Below are 24,971 nucleotides of genomic sequence, written 5' to 3' on the forward strand. Positions count from 1 at the left end.
GAAAGTTGACTGAACAAGAGCCACTTCAAAAAGAGAAAGACAGGCACAGTGGTGTAAACCTAGCTGTCCGTAATCTCCTGAGCTGGGCCTCAGAGATCTAGTCCAGTGCCTCAGAGGAAAGGAAGTCGAATGTAAAACCTTCCAATTTTCTATCATCTGCAGGTCATTTAGCAAACATTTTCCTTTCAGGTCCTGATACTGATCTGGTGTCTTTACCTATGCCTTTACTGTTGGTCGCATGTCCATTTTACTCATCAGCAAGTATTCCAGAGCACGTAAGTCTAAAACTGCCTTCCCATGCTCCAATCATCAGCAACAAGCTTTTAAACCAACTACCGTAATTACTATATTAGCTTCTCCCTCAAGACAAACAGGGCTGATGGGGTCTGCCCTATGGGCAAGTTCTTCAGCTCCAGGGATGTGGTATATGAGACAAAAAGCTCAGGCTGCAGAAGACTTCCTCAGACCGAGAGTGAATGCTCTGTTAGGGGGTGGTCAGGATGGAGAAGCTGGACAGCTGTCTGAGTTCTGTCTGGGTAGATATTCAGCATTGCTGTATCACTGTGTTTAAAATAACTTCCCAGACTATACAAGCTGCCCCTCCCTCCATTTCTCCCAGGAGTACAATGTAACAAGGCATTCTGAATAATCTGCATTACTCCCTTTCTTCCCTAGCACTGCTGTAGACAATATAAAATCCAAGAGTGGAGGATGGAAGATCTATAGAACTAGTCGGATACAGGTGAGGGCAAAGCAGATGAAATGAGGTGGGCTATATACACTTACTTTTGCTTTCCTGCAAATCCCCACTGAAATGACACTTAGGGGGTTCTTTTTTAAAAGCATAACTCCCAAGGACACACAGAAAGGCAGCAGAGACATTAGTAACAATTTTGGAAGCTCGAAAGCTGGTGGAGAAGTACAAACATTCAAGTTAAAACACTAGAGAAGACTAATCCCTAAATCAGGAGTGAAGACAGCATAGAAACAACCTGATTCACACCTCAGAATCCCCAGAGGTGTCTCGTGAAGGGTAGTGTTAAAACCAGCAAATAAACAAAACTGCCTGAAAGTCTACATAAGAAGCAGTTAGATACCCCAAGTCCCCACTCCTCTCCCCGCCCCGACCTCTCGACACACACAGAAGACAGGAATCTTGTTCTTTGGAGAGGGTAAACTAGAGGGTCTCCAGTCCGAGGGATCCCTGCACACCCAGAAGGAGTGCTGAGTGGCAAAAGGAAAACAGGAGATTGTAAGAATGGATGTTGAGACTAAATATTTGAAATACTAAATACTGAGACACCAAGCCATACTCTGCTCAGCCCACAGAAGGATGGTGATTGGGGAGCTTCTCTGTAAACTAACCAGCCAAAGGGGTAAGACTTAAAAATACTAAAATGTCAATGAGGGCCATATGCCAGCCTGAACAGTGCCTGGTACAATATTAAGTGCTCATTAAATTCACTAATTGAATAAATGAAGTGTCATTAAATTCATTAGAGGAAGATACTGACATTGATTGAGGCTCCCCAAACAAAAGGCCTAGCCACATCACATATTTTTAGTCCAGCCAATAAATTCACCCATAAACTCAGATCTTTTGACCTGCTTCTTAGACCTCCACTCTTAAATGAGTGCCCAAAGATCATGAGATACCTGAGGAAAATCTTTAAAAGGAAAGACAGAGATCAAAATGAACCAATAACAGCAATCTGAAGAAAGCATACCACATAAGGGGAAAAGAAAACTCAACAACAAAAACCATCATTCATACCCTTACAGAGGGTATGAAGAGAAACTTTGATCCATAAACAAGATTTAGAAAGTCCAAGAATAACAAAATGAGAAAACCAGTGCAAGAGGTCCAACATCTGAATAACAGTTGCACAGAGAGAATACAGAAAACAAAGGAAGGAAATCAACAGAGAAATTATTCAAGAAAATCTCTCAAAAATGAAGGAATGAAGTTTCCAATTAAGAGAGCTCATCTAATACCCAGAAGAATGAACGATAACTGACCCCTACACAAAGGCCCACCATCATGATAACATCACAGAACAACAGGGACAAGATCCAAAAAACTTCCAAAGAGAAAAAAACAGATCAGGTACCAAGAATCAGGCATATAAATGGCTTTAGACCTCAACAACTAGAAGCTAGAAGGCAGAAGGCAAAATAGAATTTCCTCTTCAATATTCTGAGAGAAAATCATTCTCCAACCTAGAATTCTATATCCAGTTAAATGGCCAGATATGTTTTAAGGTAGAACAATGGCACTTTCAGATAATCGAGGCCACAAAAAAATTTACCTGCTATTAATAAATAACCCTTTTCTCAGGAAACTACTGAAGGACATACCCCAGCAAAAGGAGGGAGTAAACCAGGAAAGAAGATAGGGAATATAGGAAACAACAGATCCAACTCAAGAGAGCCAAAGGGAAGCCCCAACACGATGGTGAGGGGATATCCATGATGAGGGCAGAAACCACTTCAGCCTGAAGCAGACTGAACATACGGAAAGGAGATTTCAAGGAAATCTGGAGAACCACTGGAGTAGGGAGAATAACCCGAAGTACATAGAAAAATAAGCAAAGTTTAAAAAAACAGAAACAATTATTAACTCCAGGGAAAACAACTGCAAGAAGAGAAAGCTATTGCTATAATATATCACATGGCTCAGCTGTGAACAGTGTTTACACAGCCACAGTAATATAAACAATGAATACCAATTTAATCAAAATTTTGATGTAACTATATTGGGAGGTTAAGGAATAGGAAAGTGGCATTATGTGGTAGAAGCAGGGGGAGTGAAAGAAAGATAAATTCCTCATCTTGTATAGAGTGGAAAGTCCCAAGAAATGCCTAAAGCTGAGAAATAGCAATATAAGCATGTTAGATATGTGGAAATAAATGCCAACAGAGTCAGCTAAAAGAATTACAAGTGATTACCGCTAGGCAGTAGAAATGAGAGAGAGAAGGGAGGGCTGTTTTCTTCCTAAGCCTTGCAAAACGTTGTACTTTGTGCACATATAACTTTGAATATATACTAAAAATTGCTACATTAAGGAAAAGGCTTATCAGTAACGGTAAATTTTATGTATATTTTACAAAGAGAGAGAGAGAGAAGCCAGCTAGGATAGAGAAAAATGCAGCATAGAAATGAAAATACTGATAGAACGGAAAAGAAGTCTACAAAAAGGGAAGACTAATAATCACCTCCAACATTTAAAGGGGATGCGAAGGGCAATGAGAAAGGAGAAGGAGTGTAACAAGTGACTTAAATTTACAAGAGAAATTCCATTGCCATAAGGAAATCAGTGGTAGTTAAGAAATAAAGTTCTTCAAATTCGTATTAACATTCTTTCAAACTGCTGGTTTTCAAAAACACACACAAAACAAACAACCCACCCCCACCCCCTTACCTGCTTTTCCAAAAAGTGAGCAACTCTGGTCCTCTGCTCTTTCGGAATGGTCGGAAGGACCTTATCAGCCATGCTGAAGTCTCTCCGCATGACAGCTGTCTGGTATTCCAGCACTGAAACCAGCAGGGAGTAGCTAACAATGTTGAGTTCCTTATCCCCCAGATAAAGCCTGTTGTCTTTAGGAATATAGCCCAGGAGATACATCGTCCTGTAAGAGAAACGGAAACTAATTTAGAACTAAGCCCAAATCAGTACATACACACACTCTCTCTCTCTTGCAGTCACTCACTCACTCTGCCTCTTGCTCAAAATCTTTCCATTTGATTGATGCAATTTTGGTTAGCAATTGCCACCTATTAAAACACTGAAAAATCAGGCCTATCATTGTTAAAAGCCAGCAATTGGTTTTGTTTATGTTTAAAAAGTATGCTTTTAAATTTAGGATGCTAAAGACAAAAGCAAAACGATACTCAGCTACCTGTCCAAGTGGGCAATGGTGACTATTTCTCCTCCGACATAATAATTTAATCTGTTCACAGAACTTGTGTAAATGAAGCAGTCGCCTACCCACAGCCCTGTTTTCACAATTTCCTGAATCTCACCAAGAACCTGCAGGAAAAAATAAAGTCTATTATTATCTTATTCAGCAATAGGAATCCTGTCAATGACAAAAAACTGAATATAATTAGGGGTGATACGTAGAATAAGAAATGCAAAGAAAGAATCCTATTTCAAGAAAGAAAATCTTTCCTTGGAATTTCTACTTTCTTCACTTAAGAACAGATTCCTGGATGAGTATCTGTACTGTAAAATCTCACTGTTGCGTCAAAGCTGTAATCTAAGAATGTGCTGATCTATACTCCTAACATACATGAGACTGGCATAATAAGTATTTCAAAAAGTCTTCCAAGACACCTCCACAATGGATGATTTATCTTTACATTTGAGAGCTCATTTTAAATAACTCTGGCTAAACTGTATTAAGACCAAAACACCTTCTAATTTCCTTATTGAAAGATAATCAAAGTTAGTCTAAAGGTTTCCTAAAAACAAAGCACAAATTTCTTTTGAACAAATACTTTCAGACCCTGATCTCTGAGCCAAGATTTTAATTTTCACATTTTACCGTAACTCCTTAAATGCTTATTAGTTTCCCCAAACCTATTTTATAGTAAAATGTTACAATGAGTGAAGTTCTGCTCTAAGAATATAAATCATTTAAAAACAAAGCTAAAGTTGTGCTGATGCAATTACTTCAAAGCCATCTTCAACGCCATCTTCAGTAACTCCCTCATGTGTTTCCTGTGCAGCCAAAACTTTTTCCGACAGATATTTAAGGATAAAAAATGACTCTTCAGTGGCAATACAGACTAGCTCTCCAGAGTCAGACCAGAAAATCTGCAACATGACAAACAAAAACACAGATAAATGATTTCGGATTTCTTAGTGGGTATGACAAACTGCATACACTTTGTTTCCTACAAGATTTATCCTCCTACATTAAGATACTAAGTATACACTTAACAATTTTGTCATGTATATATACACATATTTGGGAGGGTGGACAGGGCACTACTGTTCTATTTACAGAAATGGAAAGACCTAAGGGAGGCAGCAAGGAGCGCTGGCAGTAAGTGCCAGGGGTGCTGAGATTCAGAGGAGCACTAGCCTATTCCCTATTGCTCTAGAACAGTGTTTCTCACTTTTTTTTTTTTCCCATTATGACCCCCACCCCAAACCTTTTTTAGGCATTTTTTTCCCAATCACCTTCCCCTGAAGTTTTAATATCACAGATACTATATGTCTATACATATATTAATACATAAACATATACATACGGTACACAAACACATAATGTGTATAAACATATGTGCATCTATGCTTTATAGATAAAGAGAGTACAGTTTGTCATCAATTGGTTTCAGGAACCAATTTCTTCCCCCTAGGGGACGACGTCCCCCTGCTGAGAATGCATGCTCTAGAAAACAGAACCAGGACCCTGGGGAGGTGGATTTGTCTCCACAGATAATTTCCTGACAGTTAAAGCTGTCAAAGAAGCAGGCAGATCTAAAGGCTGAAAACTTTGTCACTGGAGAACGGCTACCTAAATTTTAAACAGCCATTATCAGGTAAAGTACGAAAAGGCTTTCTGAACTGAGTGGGAGACCTGCAGGCCCTTCCAGGTCAAGAACTCCCTGGCTACTTATCTTCAAAGCATTAAAGCCATTTAAAATATGAACAGCACTTGGCATTTGTATAACTTTTTATACTTTTCAAAAAGCCCAACATCTACTGCCTCACTCAAATACCACGACTCTCCTTTTCTAAGCAATCCTGAGGTACATGGCACTGTGTCCAGCACAGTGGAACAGGGACAGCAGGGTACAAGGATGTTTCTTGGCCTCAGGGACTCAGAGCTTGTCACAAAGATGTACACTCCAAAAACAGCAATGGAGGGAGCTCACGTGTTTGGGCTGAATTTCAATTCTGCGTATGAGTTCTGTATTGTCCCAGTCATAGAAAGCTAAGCCATTTACAGATCTGACTCCCAGTAAGAAGCCTCCATAGATACCTAAAAAGAACAAAAAAAATTTTAGATCTTTAGATGTTTTTGAGCCATTATAAAGCTTCTAAAATTGTATCATATATAAACAGCACTCACTTTCAGCTCCAAAATCTGGTTTAAATGATTTTTTTTCCTTAAAGTTCTTAAATATCTTTACAACACTGTTGCTCTCTCTTATTGCATATCTGGGGGGGAAAAAAAGGAAAGCAAACATAGCATATTATGTATATACTAAACTGCAATTCCACCAAATGTTACAAATATCTTCAAATATATTTGAGTAGTGAATTATGCAAAAATATAAAATTAATAGTTGAAAATTCACTAATATATTTTTTCCTGAGAGATCAGTGAACTGCTTACAGTTGGACAAATAATGAATGGGTTTCACAAGGTCTATTACACAAATTACTAGGGCTTACAAACTATTTTAGAAACTGAAAAGATCCAAATGTTCCTCAATAGGTGAATAACTAAACCAACTGTGGTCTGTTCATAAAATGGAATACTACTCTGCAAAAAAGGGAACCAATTACCCATCCATGCAACGACATGGATAAATCTCAAAAACATTATGCTGAGCAAAACAAGCCAGACCTAAGAGTGCATACCACACAACTCCACTGACATGAAACCCTAAAGAAGACAAATCTAATCTACTGGGGAGTAGGGGCTGGGTGCTGACTGTTAAGGGACACAAGGGGATTGTTTTTGAGATGATAGAAATGTTCTATATATCTTGACTGTGCTGGTGGTTACAGATTATATCCATTTGTCCAAATTCACTGAAATATACACGTAAAACAGTGAATTTTATTTCGTATAAATTATACCTCAATAAAAGTAACTTAAAAAATAAAAACTTTTATTATATGTGGCTCATTAGTCAGCCATGTTTGGCAACAACTTAATAAATCATATATACTCAGGCCTCTGCCTTGAAAAGGGGCTGTGGTTGGATACTCGGGAGTATATGAGGAAGTGATCTGACAAGTGCTTTGCTCAAGACAGGAAAGATGCTGAACAGGGTCTGGGCTGGATAAAGCTGAAAAGAGGAAACTATCAAAACGGAGGGAGAGGTATGTTGAGAGAGGTAAGGCGACTCATGAACCATAATTTTGCTTAAGATGGTAACAAAGTACCTTTTAGTATATGGAACTGTGCATGAATGAGTTTATTTAGGAAATTTATGAAAAGATCTTACCTCTCAGTGACCTTTTTGTTAAAAAATAAAAAGCATGCATCTTACTATGCAACACTGAGGCTTAAATTACCCACTGCTGGCAGAAGAGGCAACACAAAAATATGGGGAAAACAAAACTAAGAAAACTGTAAAGATGTAATTCAGTGTCTGAAAAAAACGTAAGCCCCGAAGTTTATTACATGCACCAAACAGGAATCAAAATGGAACCGGTCAGTGACTATAATAATTGAGACGTAAATTTTTCCTGTTTTTAATGAGACTATTTTATGAACATTTTGAATTCAGACAGAATTTGTTTTGTTAAGAATGGGACGTGAGTAAAGAAATACTTTTATTTGAATTATGCAGCTAAATGTGGTTTTCCCCCTTTTTTCCACTTTATTTAGAGATGTATAAAATTTGAGGATGCTTAAAGTTTATGCAAGGAATGAACAGACTTAATTAGGTATAAGTTCCTAAAAGGCATTCTGTAAGCCCATTACAGTTTTGAGGAAACAGGTTCCTCTGTGTTGTTCTGTTTCATTTTCAAATTAGGATCCCAAGTCCTTGATTTGGATTCTCAAGGAGGGTGATGATATATTTAAATAAAATTAAATGGATCCTAAGATTGTAAAATAATAATAATAATAATAGGAGGTAACATTACAGAAAATGAGTTTTTTTTTAAACATCTTTATTGGAGTATAATTGCTTTACAATGTTGTGTTAGTTTCTGCTTTATAACAAAGGGAATCAGCTATATGCATACGTATATCTCCCTATCCCCTCCCTCTTGCATTTCCCTCCCACCCTCCTTATCCCACCCCTTTAGGTGGTTGCAAAGCACCGAGATGATCTCCCTGTGCTATGCAGCTGCTTCCCACTAGCTAACTATTTTACATTTGGTAGTGTAAGTCCATGCCACTGTCTCACTTCATCCCAGCTTACCCTTCCCCCTCCCCGTGTCCTCAAGTCCACTCTCTATATCTGCGTCTTTATTCCTGTCCTGCCCCTAGGTTCATCAGAACCTTTTTTTTTTTTTTTAAAGATTCCATATATATGTGTTAGCATATGGTATTTGTTTTTCTCTTTCTGACTTACTTCACTCTGTATGACAGACTCTAGGTCCATCCACTACAAATAACTCAATTTCATTTCTTTTTCTGGCTGAGTAATATTCCATTGTATATATGTGCCACATCTTCTTCATCCATTCATCTGTCGATGGACACTTAGGTTGCTTCCATGTCCTGGCTATTGTAAACAGACCTGCAATGGCAGGGCAGGAATAAAGACGCAGACGCAGAGAACTGACTTGAGGACACGGTGGGGAGGGGAAGCTGGGATGAAGTGAGTGAGTAGCACTGACATATATACACTACCAAATGTAAAATGGATGGCTAGTGGGAAGCTGCTGCATAGCACAGGGATTCAGTTTGATGCTTTGTGACCACCTAGAGGGGTGGGACAGGGAGGGTGAGAGGGAGGCTCAAGAGGGAGGGGATATGGAGATATATGTATACATATAGCTGATTCACCTTGTTGTACAGTAGAAACCAACACACATTGTAAATCAGTTATACTCCCATAAAGGTATTAAAAAAAAAAAGATTCATTGAGGTTTTCATCAAGATTACATCAGAATCTAGCATCTCTCCTCAGTAGCTCAGAAAAGGGCAGCAGCAGTTCAGGATGCCAGGTCCTGGGGAGGGCCTGCCACGGTCTTGATTTGAGGGCCTACTTTGCCTTCAGCCCATAAATACCAGGCCCTGCCATGGGCTCCACCAAGGAAATAGGTGCGGGTCCCCGGTTTAATGTGATTATTATATCAGATTGAGTGAGCCAGCTCAATACTGAACACAGAAAAGGCAGAGGCAGCTCAGGCTGCATAGCTGCCCCTGACCAATCTTCCAGCACAGCTCTGGTGAGAACTGTTCTTTAACATGGTGAAGCACAGCCTACACTGAGCCTTGCAAACCTCTTTAATACAGCTGCACAAACACCCATTGGCAATCAGGGCAAGCTGGATATGACACAGCCAAAACTTACTCTGAAGAATCGTGGGCCCACGCAAACTCCTGGGCAGACCCAAAGCTCTTGTTTCTCAGTGCCATTGCTGTGTAGATGATATATTCGCCATCACCACACACCACAACAAACCTAGAAATTACAGAACCCAGGGAGGGAAGTACAGAGGACCAATGACATGTAAAAGTTAAGAAACAACGATTCATCTTTATGGTAAAATATTTCTAATAACAAACGTTATTTCAGTTGACTGTTACAAATGAACCTATTATCTTTTAAAGTTATATATTTCTCTGAATACGGAGCTAGACATAAATATTCCACCCAACAAATCAAAAGCAGATTATGAAGAGGGGGTTACTGCTGAAAATGTTACTGCAGTGGCCTCTCTTATAAACAAAGGGTCAGGAAGATGAGAGGGTGGAGGCACACAGGGGAAGATTCCCCTAATCTGACGAGCATTTGTTGAGCACCAAGATGCCTGGCAGTTTGCTCATTACATTTACACCATAGGAAGGCACTATCTTGTTGCAAGGCTGTCTTCATTTTAAAGCTGATCATTCAAATGAATAAAGATATCTTACCCCAGTTTTTAATGACTGTTAAATTTATCAAAATAAACAGGATATTTTAACATTTAAATATAAGAAAAAAAGAATGTCGCATAGTCAAAATTTTCTCAATAGACATATTGGCTGTTATTAGATGGCCAAAGGTGAAGTGTAAAACTTAAGCAAGAAACGTTTTATGATATTAAGGGGAAAAAATGCAATGCGTTCTTAATCTTCATAAAATTTTATTATAAGTAATTATGGATACCATTTACTGAACTAGGCAGCATACTTGGTTTATATACTCTGTCTTTTTTAATACTCAGGACAGCATTATAAAATGCCCAGATCTATTGTAAAATAATTTTTTAAACTCACAGGTTTAAACTTATTGACTAGAAACTCTCCTCTCACAAGATGTTCAGTGCTTTACAAATCTTAAGGGAGAAACAGAGCTGATGATTCAAATTACAGAGAAGAAGCAGAATTATTAGCAGTCCCAAAATTTTTTCAAAAGACAAAGACCTCACAACTCTTCTTCTTAAGAGCAATGAGTCAGCAAGTATTTAGAGAGCACCCACTAAGTCTCAGGATAAGACATGATTCTAGGCCTTGAAGGAGCGTAAGGACATATACCAACACATTTGAAATAAAGAGTCAACACAAAACTATTCAACTGTTCAAAACTGCGTGGTGGGATAAGGCCAGGAAGGCAACTATGCTTCACGTTGCATGCCAACCCCATCAGCTGGCATGGCTGCCTGCTGCTGTGCTGAGGATTGTGAGGCCACGGCAAAAGCTCAATGAGGAATGCCCACCAAAGGGCAGGGGTGGGATATGCTGTGGATATGCAAACATACACAGAAGCCCAGAGAGAGAGTTTGGTGGTGGCTTACCGCCCATTAGGATTGTGCTGGATAGTCTGAGGGTATATTTCACAACTGCCCATATCCTTCACTGCCAGTGGCAATCTTTCTCCATCTTTAATTTCAGCATCTCCCATTGCTTTCAGGTTGGCCTGCTGGACTTCTGAATGTTTGGCCCAAATTATCTTTCCATTGGCATCCATGGACATGGCAGGTTCCTCCCGACCAAGCTGGAGGAATGACAAATGACTCTTAGCAACGAAAAGGAAAACAAACTAAAACCACGACAAAATAAACATTTTCTATTTTCATTTAATGGAGGGCTCCTTTCTTCCACTTTAAATCTCCGGTGCTTAATCTCTTGAGCTTAATGACAGAAGTGGCAGTTTAACAAAACTGGTGACTTGGAAGATAACTGCTTCCCCTATGTCCATCTATTCAGAGACAGTGTAATGAGAGATTACCTTCACAATGATGCTCCCCTCATCATAGCCCAAAGCAACGTTGTTGGACCCTCGCAGGCTGGCCACACACCATACCCTCTCCATGCCATAATTCAATGTGCTCTCAAGGCGATAGGTGCTTGAATGCCAAATACGCACGGTTCCTGAAAAGAACCATGTGAATATGCCCTTTTGATTTGAACATCCAAGAATGAACTGTCAGGTGAACCAGCCACATGGAAGTCTTTATATTCAAACAGAACACACTTCCTGGCAGCTTAATTTCTTGATCTATAGTCTGTGATTTTATATAGCAACATTAATAAATAATAGAAAATTTATAAGAAACTAAAACTAAGAAATGTGATCTTAAGTGTGAAATAATGACAGGATTCCTGGGTGCAGTGCCCACTATGTGCCAGATGCTTTCTATACGTGATTTCTTCACATCCTTTCACTGTAATCCTATGAGGCAGATATATCTATTCCCATTTCATAATGTACCCAAACCACACATCTATGAAGTGGCTGAGGCTGAATTTGACCCCGGAGTTTTAGACTCCAAAGCACAGGCTTTTTCAGCTTTTCTCTAGCACTTCTGGGTGTCCTCTTATTTAAGTAACAGAGTCAAAACACATTAGAATGATGCTGATAATAATGTCCCTTTACTCTTTTATAGCTTAAGTAGTCTACTCTAATAAAAATATCAAAATCCTTTGAAACTTCCAATGAAAATGCAGGGCACTAGCCAGCTTAAATATCCACTTAGTAATGATATTAAACACAGGAATAAATATTCATTTCTAACTTACCATCTTCTGAACCTGTGATGATAATTGGCAGCTCAGGATGAAAACTGGCACAAGACACATTTTGGGCGTGTCCCTCCAGTGTCTGTACACATGTTTTATTCTGTAATCAGTACACAGAAAACACTTTTATTAGTGGCAAACAATAACTCATCCTTAATTTTCCCAGTGCACAGATACATAATAAATAAGAGTGGTTATGACATCTAAACAGTATTCAATAGAGATTTCTGAAATAGAACCATCTTACCGTGTACACATTTTCTCTAATTATTTGATAGTACAGGCAAATGTAAACGTAACTATCACATTTAAAGAAGAAAACACAACACACCCCCGAAAGATGTGGTCTTCATCTAAGTATCATTCCCTCAAATTCCTAGGATAATGTCTTTAATATTTTTATCCTGTATTTAAACACAAATTTGAGTATCTCAGTACAACTGGTTTCTAGGCCTCATTTTATTAACTGTTTATTGAAATTTTGATGTGAGAAACAAAAAAATAAAAATTTAACATACTCTTGGAGATAAAAAGTGTAGTAACATACCTAGGTTTACAAGAGTCTTTGTGGCAAAATGATTGTACCGTGGTGATGTCCTGACATTTATTCATTTGTCTGCTAGTTTTCAAATATAAATGAAAGTCTGAGACCACAGTTTAGGTGCAAATTCTGATGGCTTAAGTTATTATGCTATAAACAGAGTTCAACAACCCAAGTTTTAACTGTCCTGGAAGAAACAGTAAGAAGCATATCTAACCTATGGCAAGTAAGCTATGAAAAACCTGTACCTGATAGTCCCATATCTTCACAAGACGGTCATCTGCACCTGAAATGAGGTACGGTTTGTCGCCCCCACTGTAGTAATCAATGCAGTTCACGCCTTTTTCATGTCCCTCCAGAGTGAAGTTTGGTGACGAGGAGCCCAGCTGCCACACCTTCAGAGAGCAACAGCATCTGCCAGTCAACATGGGGCCTTGCTTCTCAGAAGGCCGCTCCACCACACCTGACAGGTCATATAAGTGCCAAAGCCAGGAGAGGCGCTCAAGGATGCTCATTTTTTCACCCACTTGTTTTTGTTTTTTCTCACTTTCCTTGAATTTCCAGGGGGCAGAATCACTATAGCATTCTCTGAAAAATGCCAATTTCCAGGCTTTATCCCTAGAGATTATGATTCAGTGGATCTACAATGAAGCCCAGGAATCTAGATTTTTTTAACAGACACCCCAGGTGTCTTGACTTTGAGAAACACTGCTTTAAGGGCAGGAAATGACTTCACGAGAGATTTAATATAAAGCTAATGAAAGTGGACTTAGTAGGACGTATTAAAAGGAGAAAACTACTGCTTAGTCGAAAAATTAAAAGTATGGAAAAGTAGTCAAATATTACTACAGCACTGGTATTGAGCTTTACCTTTACAAATATTTATTTTGTATGCCTACTACGTGGGAGGCCCTGTGGGGAGTATAAAGATGTGTAAACAAACTTTACTAGAGCCAAAGATAAGACAATTTTTGTCTTCAAGATATACCTAATTTAGTGAAGAAAGTTTAAAACTAATTTCAAAGTTTCAACCTATGTCAAAAGCAAGGACAATCCAGTGAAAGGAAAAAAAATAAAGTAAGCCGAAGTCCTAAGATATTCAACATATAGCATTTAATAATAAATTGTCAGACAAACAGCATATAACATTTTATAAAAGTTAAAGGAAAACTAATAAAAATGTTATATAGATGTAAGCCTATACATGCAAGCAAAAGTTTATATAATGTATATTTTAAATCTACGCATATAGAAATATTTTAAATATTACAGTGGGAAAAGGAATGTATTTACACTCACTGCAACATGTATTAAGCATCTAGTATAGGTAAGGCACTGTGCTGCCTGCTAACGTGTGTCTGTTTGGGGGAGGGGGTAACACACAGTTCCTGCCCCAAACATCAACATTTCAGGGATAAAAACTTCCGGAGACACGTTCATTATTATTCAACATGAAGGCCATAATAGAGGCAAAAAGTGATGGAAGGAACGGGATGAAAATGACTGGCTCTGTCTAGAGGTGAAATGAATGTCTGAAGAGAGCTTCTCAGAGTAAATAACTGTGCTAATAAGCCTTGAAAGATGAGTAATTCTCCAGAGGAAAAGAAATCAAAATGGCAGAATAAAGAATACTGCAGGCAGAAGGACCAGCTGAATTAGGTAAGGTTCTGTGAACATTCAGGGCTTCTCTAGAAAATGGTGAGTAGACCAGGGTTACTGGAGATATCGCATAACATTAGCTAAGGCTAGTCTTGGAAACCCTTGTATTCCACACCAAGGCATTTGGACTTTATCCTTAGACTGGGAACTGACAAGATGGAATCCATGTTTTAGAAAGATAACTGGAAGCAGTATGGAGAAATGAAGTAAGAAAAAGAATGGAGGCAGATGACATTTAAATATAAAACAGATTAATAATCAGCAGAAGTCAACAACAAATATACTAAAGGAGAGGAAACAGTGACCTAGAGAAGATACAGGCATTTTCTTATTCTGGGTGTGCAGAGCTTACACCATATTGCTTCCACATGGAAAAACACTCCTTCATTAAGAGCACTGAGCTGCCACACTGTTTTTCTCAACAGAATATGCCCTTCTGGATCAAAAGGAGAAGTCCTATTTTGCTTCAAAATGAACTTTTGAGAGAAACTTCTCAGACAGGAATAACTTTCTGGGCAGCCAGTAGTAAAATACCTGACACAACTATATTTCACCAACAATCATAACTGACACCAACAGTGGACATCCTACCTTGATAGTCCTGTCCAAAGAAGCGCTGGCGAACTGATTGTTATCTTTGGGGTTGATCACAATCTGCATAACATAATGGGTGTGTCCTTCAAACACTTGTGAGCAAGACCATTTTTTATCCCAGTCCCAGAGTTTAATAAGCATGTCATCTAGACCAAAAGAAAGTCTCCAGTTAGTTGCAATTTCTATTTCTTTCATTCAGAACTAAGGTGCAGTCTCTGTGCCTTTTAAGGCAGCAAACCTAACACAAATCATATATTCCATGACTTAAAGAAACAGAATCGGAATTGAACAGATTTTTCAAAATGCTTATTTATTCTAAGAATAAATTTAACTCTCTAAAGAGTGGAGATGAAAGAGAGATTACTAATAGCAAATATATAAATTTCATGGAAAAAAATTTAAGACAGACTCAATGGGCTTTACAGAATGATGAAAGAGTAACAAGTTTGATTAGAGTCTAAGTATGAATGAATAATGATGGCAATGACTATTTCAGAAATAAGCATTTCTCTTTTAATACAAGATTGGTTAAAAAAAAAAAGTTTTGAGTTACTTCTCAATCTCTAAATTAAAAATGTTTCAAAGAGCTATTACCAGTTCAGTGCAACTGGTTTTAAATGCCTTCCAAAAGCTCCACTGTTTTATACATAATACCAAGGAGCAAACTAGTCTGAGTATAAAGATAAAATTGACTAGGGTATATGGCAATCTGCCAAAAACTCACTCAATCAGCATGTAAATTAGCTTTCTGTTCAGCAGACGTTTCAGCATCTAGACCTTCAGGTCTTCCCTGACGGGAATTGGAGCAACTGCTATACAAATCCTAAGTAGAGCTGATACTCATTAAAATACAAAAGTAAGCAGCACTGATAGCACGTTAATGGATTTAAATAGTTTAAAGGCTGCTTGGAATTAGAACTCTGCTTGTAACAGCAGTAAAAGAATTGCATGTCTCACTGAATGAAAATGAATTACTCAAAGAGACTCACATGACCAAAAGGGGTCATCTCTTACCGCTGCTAGTTAGAATGAAAGGCTGGGTTGGATGAACAGCAATACAGCGAATGTAGTCTGAATGAGCTTCAAACATATGAACTCTCTCCAGAGTGTTGTAGTTGAACACTCTAATCTGCATGTCATCCTAGAAATGGAAAGTTTAACACCATTGTTACTATTATGAAGTAAATTGCACAAAAAAGTATATTATAGGCTCAGGGTATAAAGCCCAGGTTCCAAAACAATGCACTAATTAACAAAACAAAGCAAGAGTCAAAGCTCTTCGACTTGCCGCCAAAGCACCCGACAGGTTCAGAGATAGGTTAGAAGTGCAAGGAATTACTTACCGCCCCTGTCACAGCCCAATTCTTCCTCGCAACAAACTTGGCAGCTCGAACAGGAAGATCACATACTTCAAATGTTTTCACCAGTGTCTTAAAAATTTCACAAGAATATACACTTTGAGTCATGAGATAACTGAAAAATCTATCCTGTTATATTTAAAACATCCGATTTTTTAGATCACTACTAATCACAAAATGTTCTCAGGCTAAAATATAAAAGTGCAACAGTCAAATGAAAAAAATAGACCAAAGATCTTTTCTTTAACAGATTCAAAGTGCAAGTACTTATAAATGATAAAAGAAAGCAAATGTCAAGAAGATGAAGTTCCCCATCCTCTGTGCTCCAGCCCTTCCCTACTTCTCTAGCTTCATCCTTGGCTACTCCCAGTGCCTTACCTTTGCTCATGTTCCCTCCGCCTGAAAACCCACCCAGAGGACCTTATACTCCACTTTCACAACATAGCACCTTCAGAATTACGTGTGTATTGTCAATCTTTCCTGCTAAGCCCCCTGAGGGCAGGAATCTTGTTCACCACTGTATACCTAGAGCCTAGAACAGCGGCTGAAAAACAATGAATGTGTAATAAGTATTTGTTGAATGAATTAGTCCCTAGTTTTCTTCTTTTAAAAATTAAACCCATAAACTCATAAAATAAACTTATAAACAAGATATAATTCTTTTGTACACTTCAGCAATATGCTTCCATACAGATGCCATTTCCTTTTAGTGAAGTACGAGCACACAGTGATTTAGATGTCCCTTAAAGCTGCTCAGAAAAGAATTATATACACAGGATAAAGGTGGAAAACTAGGAGACCCTGCTAGAAAGAGCAGGGATGAATGCATCTCTTTGTCCTCCCACTTTGAAGCCTTGTTCTTTAAAATTCTGCAAATCACACTATCACTTTTCAATTTCTCTCTCTGTACGAGAGAATAATGAAAAGAGCATATTCTGATTGATTAACCATGTGCACCAAATTTAAAAATAGGGACTGGTTCATAAGAACTGTTGAGCCCACTCTGGCTTCCTGAGCAAGACTTCAAAGATTCTTCAGTCAAAGGCTGAATAAGTGGGGACATAAGCTCCAACCTGCACAACCACTACCAGCTGACAGTGATACAGACACTGCAAACAGGTAGAACATGCAACCTATAAGATGACAGACAAATCCACGAAAGCTCGTGAGGAGCCAACAAATTCAGGGATCTGCTGAGCAATAAAAAATAAAGCAGCTACAGAACTAACAGTCATGTTTCAGGTCCACGTTAAGTGCTGTGGCTGATACAAATGACCTAAGGGATGGTCTTCCCATTCCATAAGCTAAACAAGCTAAACAGGAGGAAACGCTACACACTCAACATGTAAACCACCAGCGAAATGTAAGAAAATAAAGAAACACTTGTATGGTGCCTTATAGGTCTCGTACACAATTTTATCAATTTGATTTAATCCTTCTGACAATCCTGCGAAGTAAAGAAGGCAACATATCATCTTCATTTAGGTAAGTAAACCGAGCCTCAACGTGGTTCAAAGGCTTGCCCACATCATTTAATTAGCAGGGAAACTATGCAGCAGTTCCCCACTAGCTAACTATTTTACATTTGGTAGTGTATATATGTCCATGCTACTCTCTCACTTCGTCCAGCTTACCCTTCCCCCTCCCCATGTCCTTAATCCATTCTCCATATCTGTGTCTTTATTCCTGCCCTGCCACTAGGTTCATCAGTACCAATTTTTTAGCTTCCATATATATATGCGTTAGCATACGGTATTTGTTTTTCTCTTTCTGACTTACTTCACTCTATACGACAGACTCTAGGTCCATCCACCTCACTACAGATAACTCAGTTTCATTCCTTTTCATGACTGAGAAATATTCCATTGTATATATAACATACTGATTTTTTAACTGCTGCACCCATCACCTCAAAGAGTATAATATCTCCTTATTTGAAATTCAAGTACATTTGAATTTACTTCCAAAAACCATTTTGGCTCTTTCAAGAATTTTGCTCTCAATACACGAGTGGCAAGTAACTTCTGTTGGTGATAAAAAGAGGAGGAAAAGCAGGGAGAACCAAAAACAGGTCAACCATTCAACAAAAACTTACTGAGTATCTACTATGAGCCTGTCTGCCAGGTACCCACTTGGAATAACAATGGGAATTAACACTAGGATAATCCCTGTCCTCAGAGAACCTCCATTTTTGAAGGAAAGAAGGAAATTAAACAAAAAATTACCAATGAGATTAATTATGAAAGGGGAAGTAGATGGCCCTGCAGAAGGGCACAGAAGGGTACAAAAAGAAAAACGAAGCAAAGTAGATGACCCAGATAAAGCAGAGTTATGTTACAGTAAAGCCTGGAGAACGATAAGGAAAGTACACCCGGGCTTTAGAGCACAACTATAGTGAAATGACAGAGCTGAGAAATGGTTAAATGGAGCTGACAGAGGGGACTCCAGGGAGCATTAGGAAGCACGGTGTGGGTGGAGCAGGTACCAGTATATCTGCTAAGCATAAAATCTGAAAGGTTTTAAACACATGGAGAGAGTAGATCCTCCCCCCCACCCCACCCACACAAAAGCAGTTAACAAGCATACTCTCCGCATCAAGGCAAAAGGAATTCACAAGATAAAGATCTGAAGTCACAGGACAGAAATTCTGAATTAGTGATATACTGTTAAAAGGAAAGTTTATTATTCACTAGTTCAACAAATAATTAATGAGCACTTACTGTGTGTCAGGTAATGTCATAGGCACTGGGATACAGCAGAGAACAAAGTGTTAATGTGAATAAAATGTCACTGGTGGGACTTGGCTGAGTGTGTAGTCCTTACTGTTTCATTAGAGTGATATAAACTGTAAGGGTGTTTTTAGGTTTACTCCTGAACTTGGTTCCCCAAGGCCTATTTTTGCCATCTTAAGTCCCTCAAATGTGAATTTTATCTGGATTTTAAGAACTTAATCTTGGATGTTGGGGATAATTACTGTATAAATAGACTCAAAACTGTATGGTATGTTCTGTACTTTAAAAGAAAAAGATTAAGGATGGCCAACAAAGACCGGAAAAGGTAAGGCAAACTAAGCTGACCTATTATTTACTCAGATGAAAGCATTTAAGGCAGATAATCTGTAAAAGGCACATTCTCATGTGTAATGAAAAGCTGACTACAAATCTCTCTCTGATATAATCTATAATTTGTATGGCTGACTGAAAGTTACCTGCATCGTGCATTACAGTGAGCACTTGGGGAAAATTTAATAAAAGTAAAAATCCCATTAAGATTGTTAGAATACTCACTGAATGGAAAATTAAGTACCATTAAATACTTTCGTCTAGAGCAAGTGATCTTATATTGGTGTCAGTTTCCTTAATTTCAAAGTAGAGCTAATACTACCTATCTCAGAACTTAACACTTAAATATTGGATATAATGAGCCCAGAACAGTTTCTCCCACAAGCTCTACCCTCATAAATGTTAGTTTATCTTTATTAAAAATACTTTGTACCAATTTATTTAAGAAAGCAGTACGCATATACTACTAAACTCTGTTATATTTCTTCTCTTTCATTATAAACAGATTAAGATAGTATTTCTAATAAAGTCTTTAAAAATTCCTACCTGTGTTTCATGATTCCAAACGCACACACTACCATTGTAAAGACTCGCCAACATCCACGGCTCTGTAGGATGCAAATCCACACTCTTAACTCGATCAGATCGAGCAGTTAGCTTTCTCTTGATATCGAGTCGCAGAGGCTAAGGACAAACATAAAAAACAAACAAACATTAAATTGCTATGCCAAATAAAACATGCCTGAGATCTTACCTAAAAACAGTGCATTAACATGTTACAATTCAGTTGTTACTGTGCTTAAATTACAGACACAGTTTGAAGTCTAAAGCACCTATTCACTCATATATACAAAAAATATGAGTATTTAAAAATTTTTAATTTGTAGCAGCACTTGTCAAACTTTTTGGTCTTAGGACACCTTTACAGTCTTAATTTTTGAGGACACTAAAAAGCTTCTTTTTAGGTAGATTATATTTATTAATATTTACCATGTTAAAAATTAACACTGAGACGTTAAAATATTTGTGTATTAATTCATTTTCAAAAATGAACTAAACCCATTACATATTAACGTAAGTAAGATATTGTTATGAAAACTAACTATAGTTTCAAAAGAAATTTAGTGAGAAGAGTAGCAATGTTTCACATTTTTGCAAAACTCTAAATTCTGACTTAATAGAAGACAGTTGTTTTCACATATCTGCTTCAGCCGTCAATATGTTGTGATATATTGTTTTGGTTGATGTATATGAAAAAAAACCCAAAAAAACAAAACACAAAAACCTGGCTCACAGATACTGAGAACAGATTGGTAACTCCCAGAGGTGGAGTGTGGAAGGGGGAGAAATGGGTGAAGGGGGTCAAAGGGTACAAACTTCCAGTTATAAAATAAGTAGGTCATGGAGATGTAACGTACAGCACAGTAGTTAATAATACAGTGTTGCATATTTGACAGTTGCTAAGAGAGTAGATCATAAACGTTTTCATTGCAAGAAAAAACACATTTTTGTAACTATGTATGGTGACAGGTGTTTAGACTTATTGTGGTGATTGTTTCACAATATACACAAATATCAAATCATTATATTGGACACCTAAAACTAATATAATGTCATATGTCAATTATATCTCAATTATTTTTTTAAAAAATTGAGTTCTTCAGAGAAAAGTATTAGATTTATTTTGGCAATATTATTAGTAAATGCTAGGCAATGTAATGTGGGATCAGTAGGGGTTATATCCATGTCCATGAAGGGCTTTGGAGCCAAATGGGAATGTTTATAATGTTTTAATGTATTTAAGTTACAAGAACCAAACTGAAATTACAATTTTAAACCGAAGCTAAAATACTTTCTCGAGTCATAAAATACTAATAGTTTAAAACAGCCTTTTTCAACCTGGATTCCTCATCTAAACCACAGAAAGACAATGATCTGAATAACTACTTTCTCAATTCTCCCAAGGATACCTTTCTAGGAGAAAAGTTAATTCATTATATACAATGATGGCTTAGGGCAGTAGTCTTAATTCTCTCTTGGAAGCAGATCTGAAGAAGATTGATTTAAAATGTTTCTCCTTCAACAGGTTTTACACACAACCTAAAAGTTTATTTGGCAAGTTGAGTTATCATCAAATTTTTATTTTTGTGATCTTCCGTGATGATCATGAATGGGACAGAAATTTAATGTTACGTTTCTACACAAATGAAGACTGCTAGATAATTTCCGCAGAGGTAATTTCCTGAGACAAAGCAAACACCTCACAAGGCTTTTATTCATCGTTTTGGATCTCTATCAAATCTGGGTCACTGACTGCTTCGAACCTTGTTCTGACTTCTATACAGGCCTCCCTCACTTTTGGCAACAACTTATACCTCTTACTTTCCTTTAAAAGATCCGAGTTCTCTGGCTCTTCTCTACAATAGCCACAAAAATGTTTCCACCATGGAGATGCTTCTCCATCTCAAACTTGCTACTTTCAAACCATCATCTTCACATACCTTGCTGAAGCAGGACCTCTTTCTTCACCCATTTCTGAATTTTGTCCCATTAATTATCATCACAAATGTTAACTCTTTTTTTCTGGTCTCTTCAGAGTCAGCAAACATGATGTGTCTATTACATGCCAGGAACCACGGTGGAGGCTTTTTCCTCTAGTAAATGAGGAAACTGTACACTTATAAACTCTGTATATTTTACCATTAAAAATGTTTTAAATGCTTTATTACTGAGTAAAAGTGATGCTTCAGGAAGGTGGTCCAGGGGACTGAGCAACCCCAGTATAACTCTACGTACCCCCAATGCACAATCTCAGTTTAAAAAGCACAGTCAAGAGCTCCTGCTGTATTTCTCCCAAGATTTTAGTGCCTACTTTGAATGAGACATTGTACTAGGCACCGTGGAATACCAAAATGAGTAAGGTACTCATACTGCAGCCTTAACTCTAAAATGTCTCCTTATATCTCCCAAAAGCTGGATGCATTTAGGACTCAGCTTAAATGCTACTGCCACTACTATGATCTTTCAGATTACCCTACCAGAAGTATCCTTTCCTATGGGATCCTACAGGTTTTAATTTTAACATTTAACATTTGTGCACATGTCTGTTTTTGCTTTCTAGAGTAGATGCTCCTTAAGGGCAGGGTCACTGCTTATTCATGTGTTTATCTCCACAGCATCTTATATATTCGGGTATAGGGGTTTAAGTACAGACAGTATAATCGAGGTCTAAAGAAGGATGACGGACTCAAACTTCAGTTCCACTACTCATTTCAAACGTACAACAGTGGGTAAGTTTACTTAACTTTTCTCAGGTTTGAGAAATGTAAAACCATTGACTATTATCTACCGTTAGTATAATGGGAATTAAATTCAGTGTTAAACAGTTAGTACAGTGCCTGGCCTATTGTAACCACTCCATAAGCATTTATAACTCACTCTCCCGGCTGTTGTGAGAATTAGGAGGCAAATGTTTAGCAAAATCCATGGCACATAGTGAACACTCTATGGTAAATGAGTGAAAAAATAAATTCACATTTTGTAGTTATATAAAAGATTTTAAATGTGTTAAAGAATGAAATATGTAATTATAAAAATACTCTTAAACATTGCAAAAGAAAATTAAATTAGGCAGATGCAAGGGCTGTTTCCAAAAATGTCCAGTGCACAGCACACTCCAGAGTGGGTCGTTGGTAATACGAGGTGGCATAATTAAGTGACTTGAGTATTGTTCAGAGGCTCTTAACCTGGGGACCCAAGAAAGTTCATGGATGAGGATTGGGGGGGGGACGGTATCTGTGAGTGAACCTACTAAAATTTTAATGCAATGCCGTGTTTCTCTATGCACTTTTCTGGAAGTATCCATAATGTTCACAAGTTTCCCCAGGGAATCAACTTCTGTTGTAGTTAAAACTCTGCAGCAATGAGCCTTAAACTAACTTGATTTTAAGTTTTTATTTATTTTTTTCCTTTAACTGCAAGGTGAGGAACTTGGACCTATTAATCCCTACGGTCTTCAAGCTCCAAAATCCTTGAACCTGTGCTTCCTAACAAGTGAAAAAAAATTGGAAAATGTTTAAATACAAAATATTGAATTTCTTACATCTTTTTGGAAAGAAATTCTCACACTATCGTACTGTTTTTCTTACTATTATAACTCTTTTTGTGCAAAAGTATTTTAGAGCATATTTGGGGGTGATAATAAAAAATGCTGTCATGACTGTCATTCTTATCAGCCGCTATATTTGCAAATGCAGAAAAGCACGCCAACCAGTTTTATAAACAACTCCCCAACTCTTCGTTTCTCCCTAGAAACTTAAGCTGGGGTCCCAAAGCATCTGAAATTCCACTCTTGACTATGCATTTATTTACTTTTTTGGGGGGAGGGGGACTTGCCTGTTTAAGTTCGTAGTTTGCGGTCAGCACATACTATACCAGAACAAGCCCAACACGAGTGCAAAATCAGCTGTCGCCGTTTTAAAGGCACAATGAGGCAGTTTCGTCAAAGCCTTCTACGGAGTTCAACGTTTTCGGTCTCTTCTATTTCCCTACACCAAGGATCCCGCTGCAGACCGCAGGACCTCTGGCAAACGCCGTAAGCACCGGAGGAGTCAGGGACCCCTCAATTCCAGGGACTGCCTCCTCAAACCACCCACCGCCTCTTCCCTCCCAGAGTTCAAACTGGACCAGGACCCCGCAAGGCCTGAGGCGGCGGCCCCAGCGGGAGCCCAGGCCGCTGCTGACTACGGTCCTCAGGCCAGGAGCCCCAGGAATTGGCCTTGGCCGCAGGGGCCCCACTCCCTCCTGCAGGGCCTGGACCTACCATGGCTCCGTTGGTCCGAGCCCGGGCGCCTTCACTCGCTGCAGACGAAGCAGTCCGGGAGAGACCCACCGACTCGCTGACCGGCCGACTGCTTGACGTGGAACTTCCGGGAGGAGTTCTCGCGATAGAACTAGAGGCCAGGGCCCGAGCGCCTGCGCAAACGCGGCGCAGGGCTGACGTTTTCCAAGCCCCGCCCCAATTTCCAAGGCAACAAGGCCTCCTAAATGGCCTCGAGCCCACCTGGCGCTGCTGGGGAAGGGGGGGTGTGGCCTCCACTACCCGCTGCAGTGTCCTGGGGCTGCTGAGCGTGTACGAGAATCAGAAAACCGCGAGTTAAATGAGATGAGAAAAAGCGAAATGCTTCATCCGAATGCTAACGTCCGTTGAAACTCCCCTATAGTGGAGTTGTGTCGCAGGGGCTGAGAAGCGCTGTGAGGCTTCCTCTGATTCTGGCTCTGAGGAGAGGGCGGGGAAGAGAAGGGAAGGCGAAGCTAGGCTCTAAGCCCACTGTACCCTGGTGGGCCTGAGAACGAGGCCCAGAGAGTCCTCTCCGGGGCCTGCTCGGGGCCCTGATTGAGGCTGGAAAGATGTAGGCCGGTTTCTGGGCTGAGCTTCAGGCATCGGTGGTCGGAGGGCTGCGAAGAGCCTTCAGCTCTGGAGCTCCCCAGGAGATGGGAGTATCCGACCCTGCAGGATCTCCTTCTATTGAGCGTCCACCGCGTTGTTCATTCATTTATAACTATTTATTGATCTTCGGCTGTGTGCCAGAATACTTTCCTCTCAAATCTTCACATCGAATCTGAATTATCTCCATTTTACTGATAAAGAAACTAAGGCTCAAAGAAGTTAAGGGTCCCCGCCAAGGCCACACAGTCAATGGTAGAGTCAGGATTTGATACCAGACTGATAAGTCCTCCAAGTCCTGTGCTCTTTCTATTACACCAAAGTATATCTTCATTAAGGTAGTTGAACTCCAGAATAAGGACCTGAGCCATAGTGGTTACAAAGTAGAGTGCTAGAGCTTTCGCCTACCCGCACCCTCTTCCCGCCTTTTTATTTTTATT

At 38.9% G+C, this 24,971-nt stretch overlaps 1 protein-coding gene across 1 annotated transcript in view; it reads right to left on the reverse strand.

The window, feature by feature from the left end:
- The window catches only part of COPB2 (COPI coat complex subunit beta 2), a 29,006-nt gene extending 4,981 nt beyond the window's left edge, over nucleotides 1-24,025 (reverse strand). Inside the window, exons 1-15 of the mRNA XM_007188038.3 lie at nucleotides 23,908-24,025; nucleotides 19,632-19,769; nucleotides 16,009-16,095; nucleotides 15,680-15,806; nucleotides 14,663-14,811; nucleotides 12,661-12,807; nucleotides 11,872-11,971; nucleotides 11,081-11,223; nucleotides 10,647-10,846; nucleotides 9,221-9,331; nucleotides 6,085-6,173; nucleotides 5,888-5,994; nucleotides 4,677-4,820; nucleotides 3,901-4,031; nucleotides 3,423-3,630 (exon numbers count right to left, since the gene is read on the reverse strand). Of these exons, the coding sequence (XP_007188100.1) occupies nucleotides 3,423-3,630; nucleotides 3,901-4,031; nucleotides 4,677-4,820; nucleotides 5,888-5,994; nucleotides 6,085-6,173; nucleotides 9,221-9,331; nucleotides 10,647-10,846; nucleotides 11,081-11,223; nucleotides 11,872-11,971; nucleotides 12,661-12,807; nucleotides 14,663-14,811; nucleotides 15,680-15,806; nucleotides 16,009-16,095; nucleotides 19,632-19,769; nucleotides 23,908-23,910 (1,884 nt within the window). The 5' untranslated portion in view covers nucleotides 23,911-24,025. The remainder of the gene's footprint in view (nucleotides 1-3,422; nucleotides 3,631-3,900; nucleotides 4,032-4,676; nucleotides 4,821-5,887; nucleotides 5,995-6,084; nucleotides 6,174-9,220; nucleotides 9,332-10,646; nucleotides 10,847-11,080; nucleotides 11,224-11,871; nucleotides 11,972-12,660; nucleotides 12,808-14,662; nucleotides 14,812-15,679; nucleotides 15,807-16,008; nucleotides 16,096-19,631; nucleotides 19,770-23,907) is intronic.
- Nucleotides 24,026-24,971: the final 946 nt, after the last annotated feature.

Source organism: Balaenoptera acutorostrata, chromosome 4 (assembly GCF_949987535.1).
Source record: "Balaenoptera acutorostrata chromosome 4, mBalAcu1.1, whole genome shotgun sequence".
NCBI classification, from domain to species: Eukaryota; Metazoa; Chordata; class Mammalia; order Artiodactyla; family Balaenopteridae; genus Balaenoptera; species Balaenoptera acutorostrata.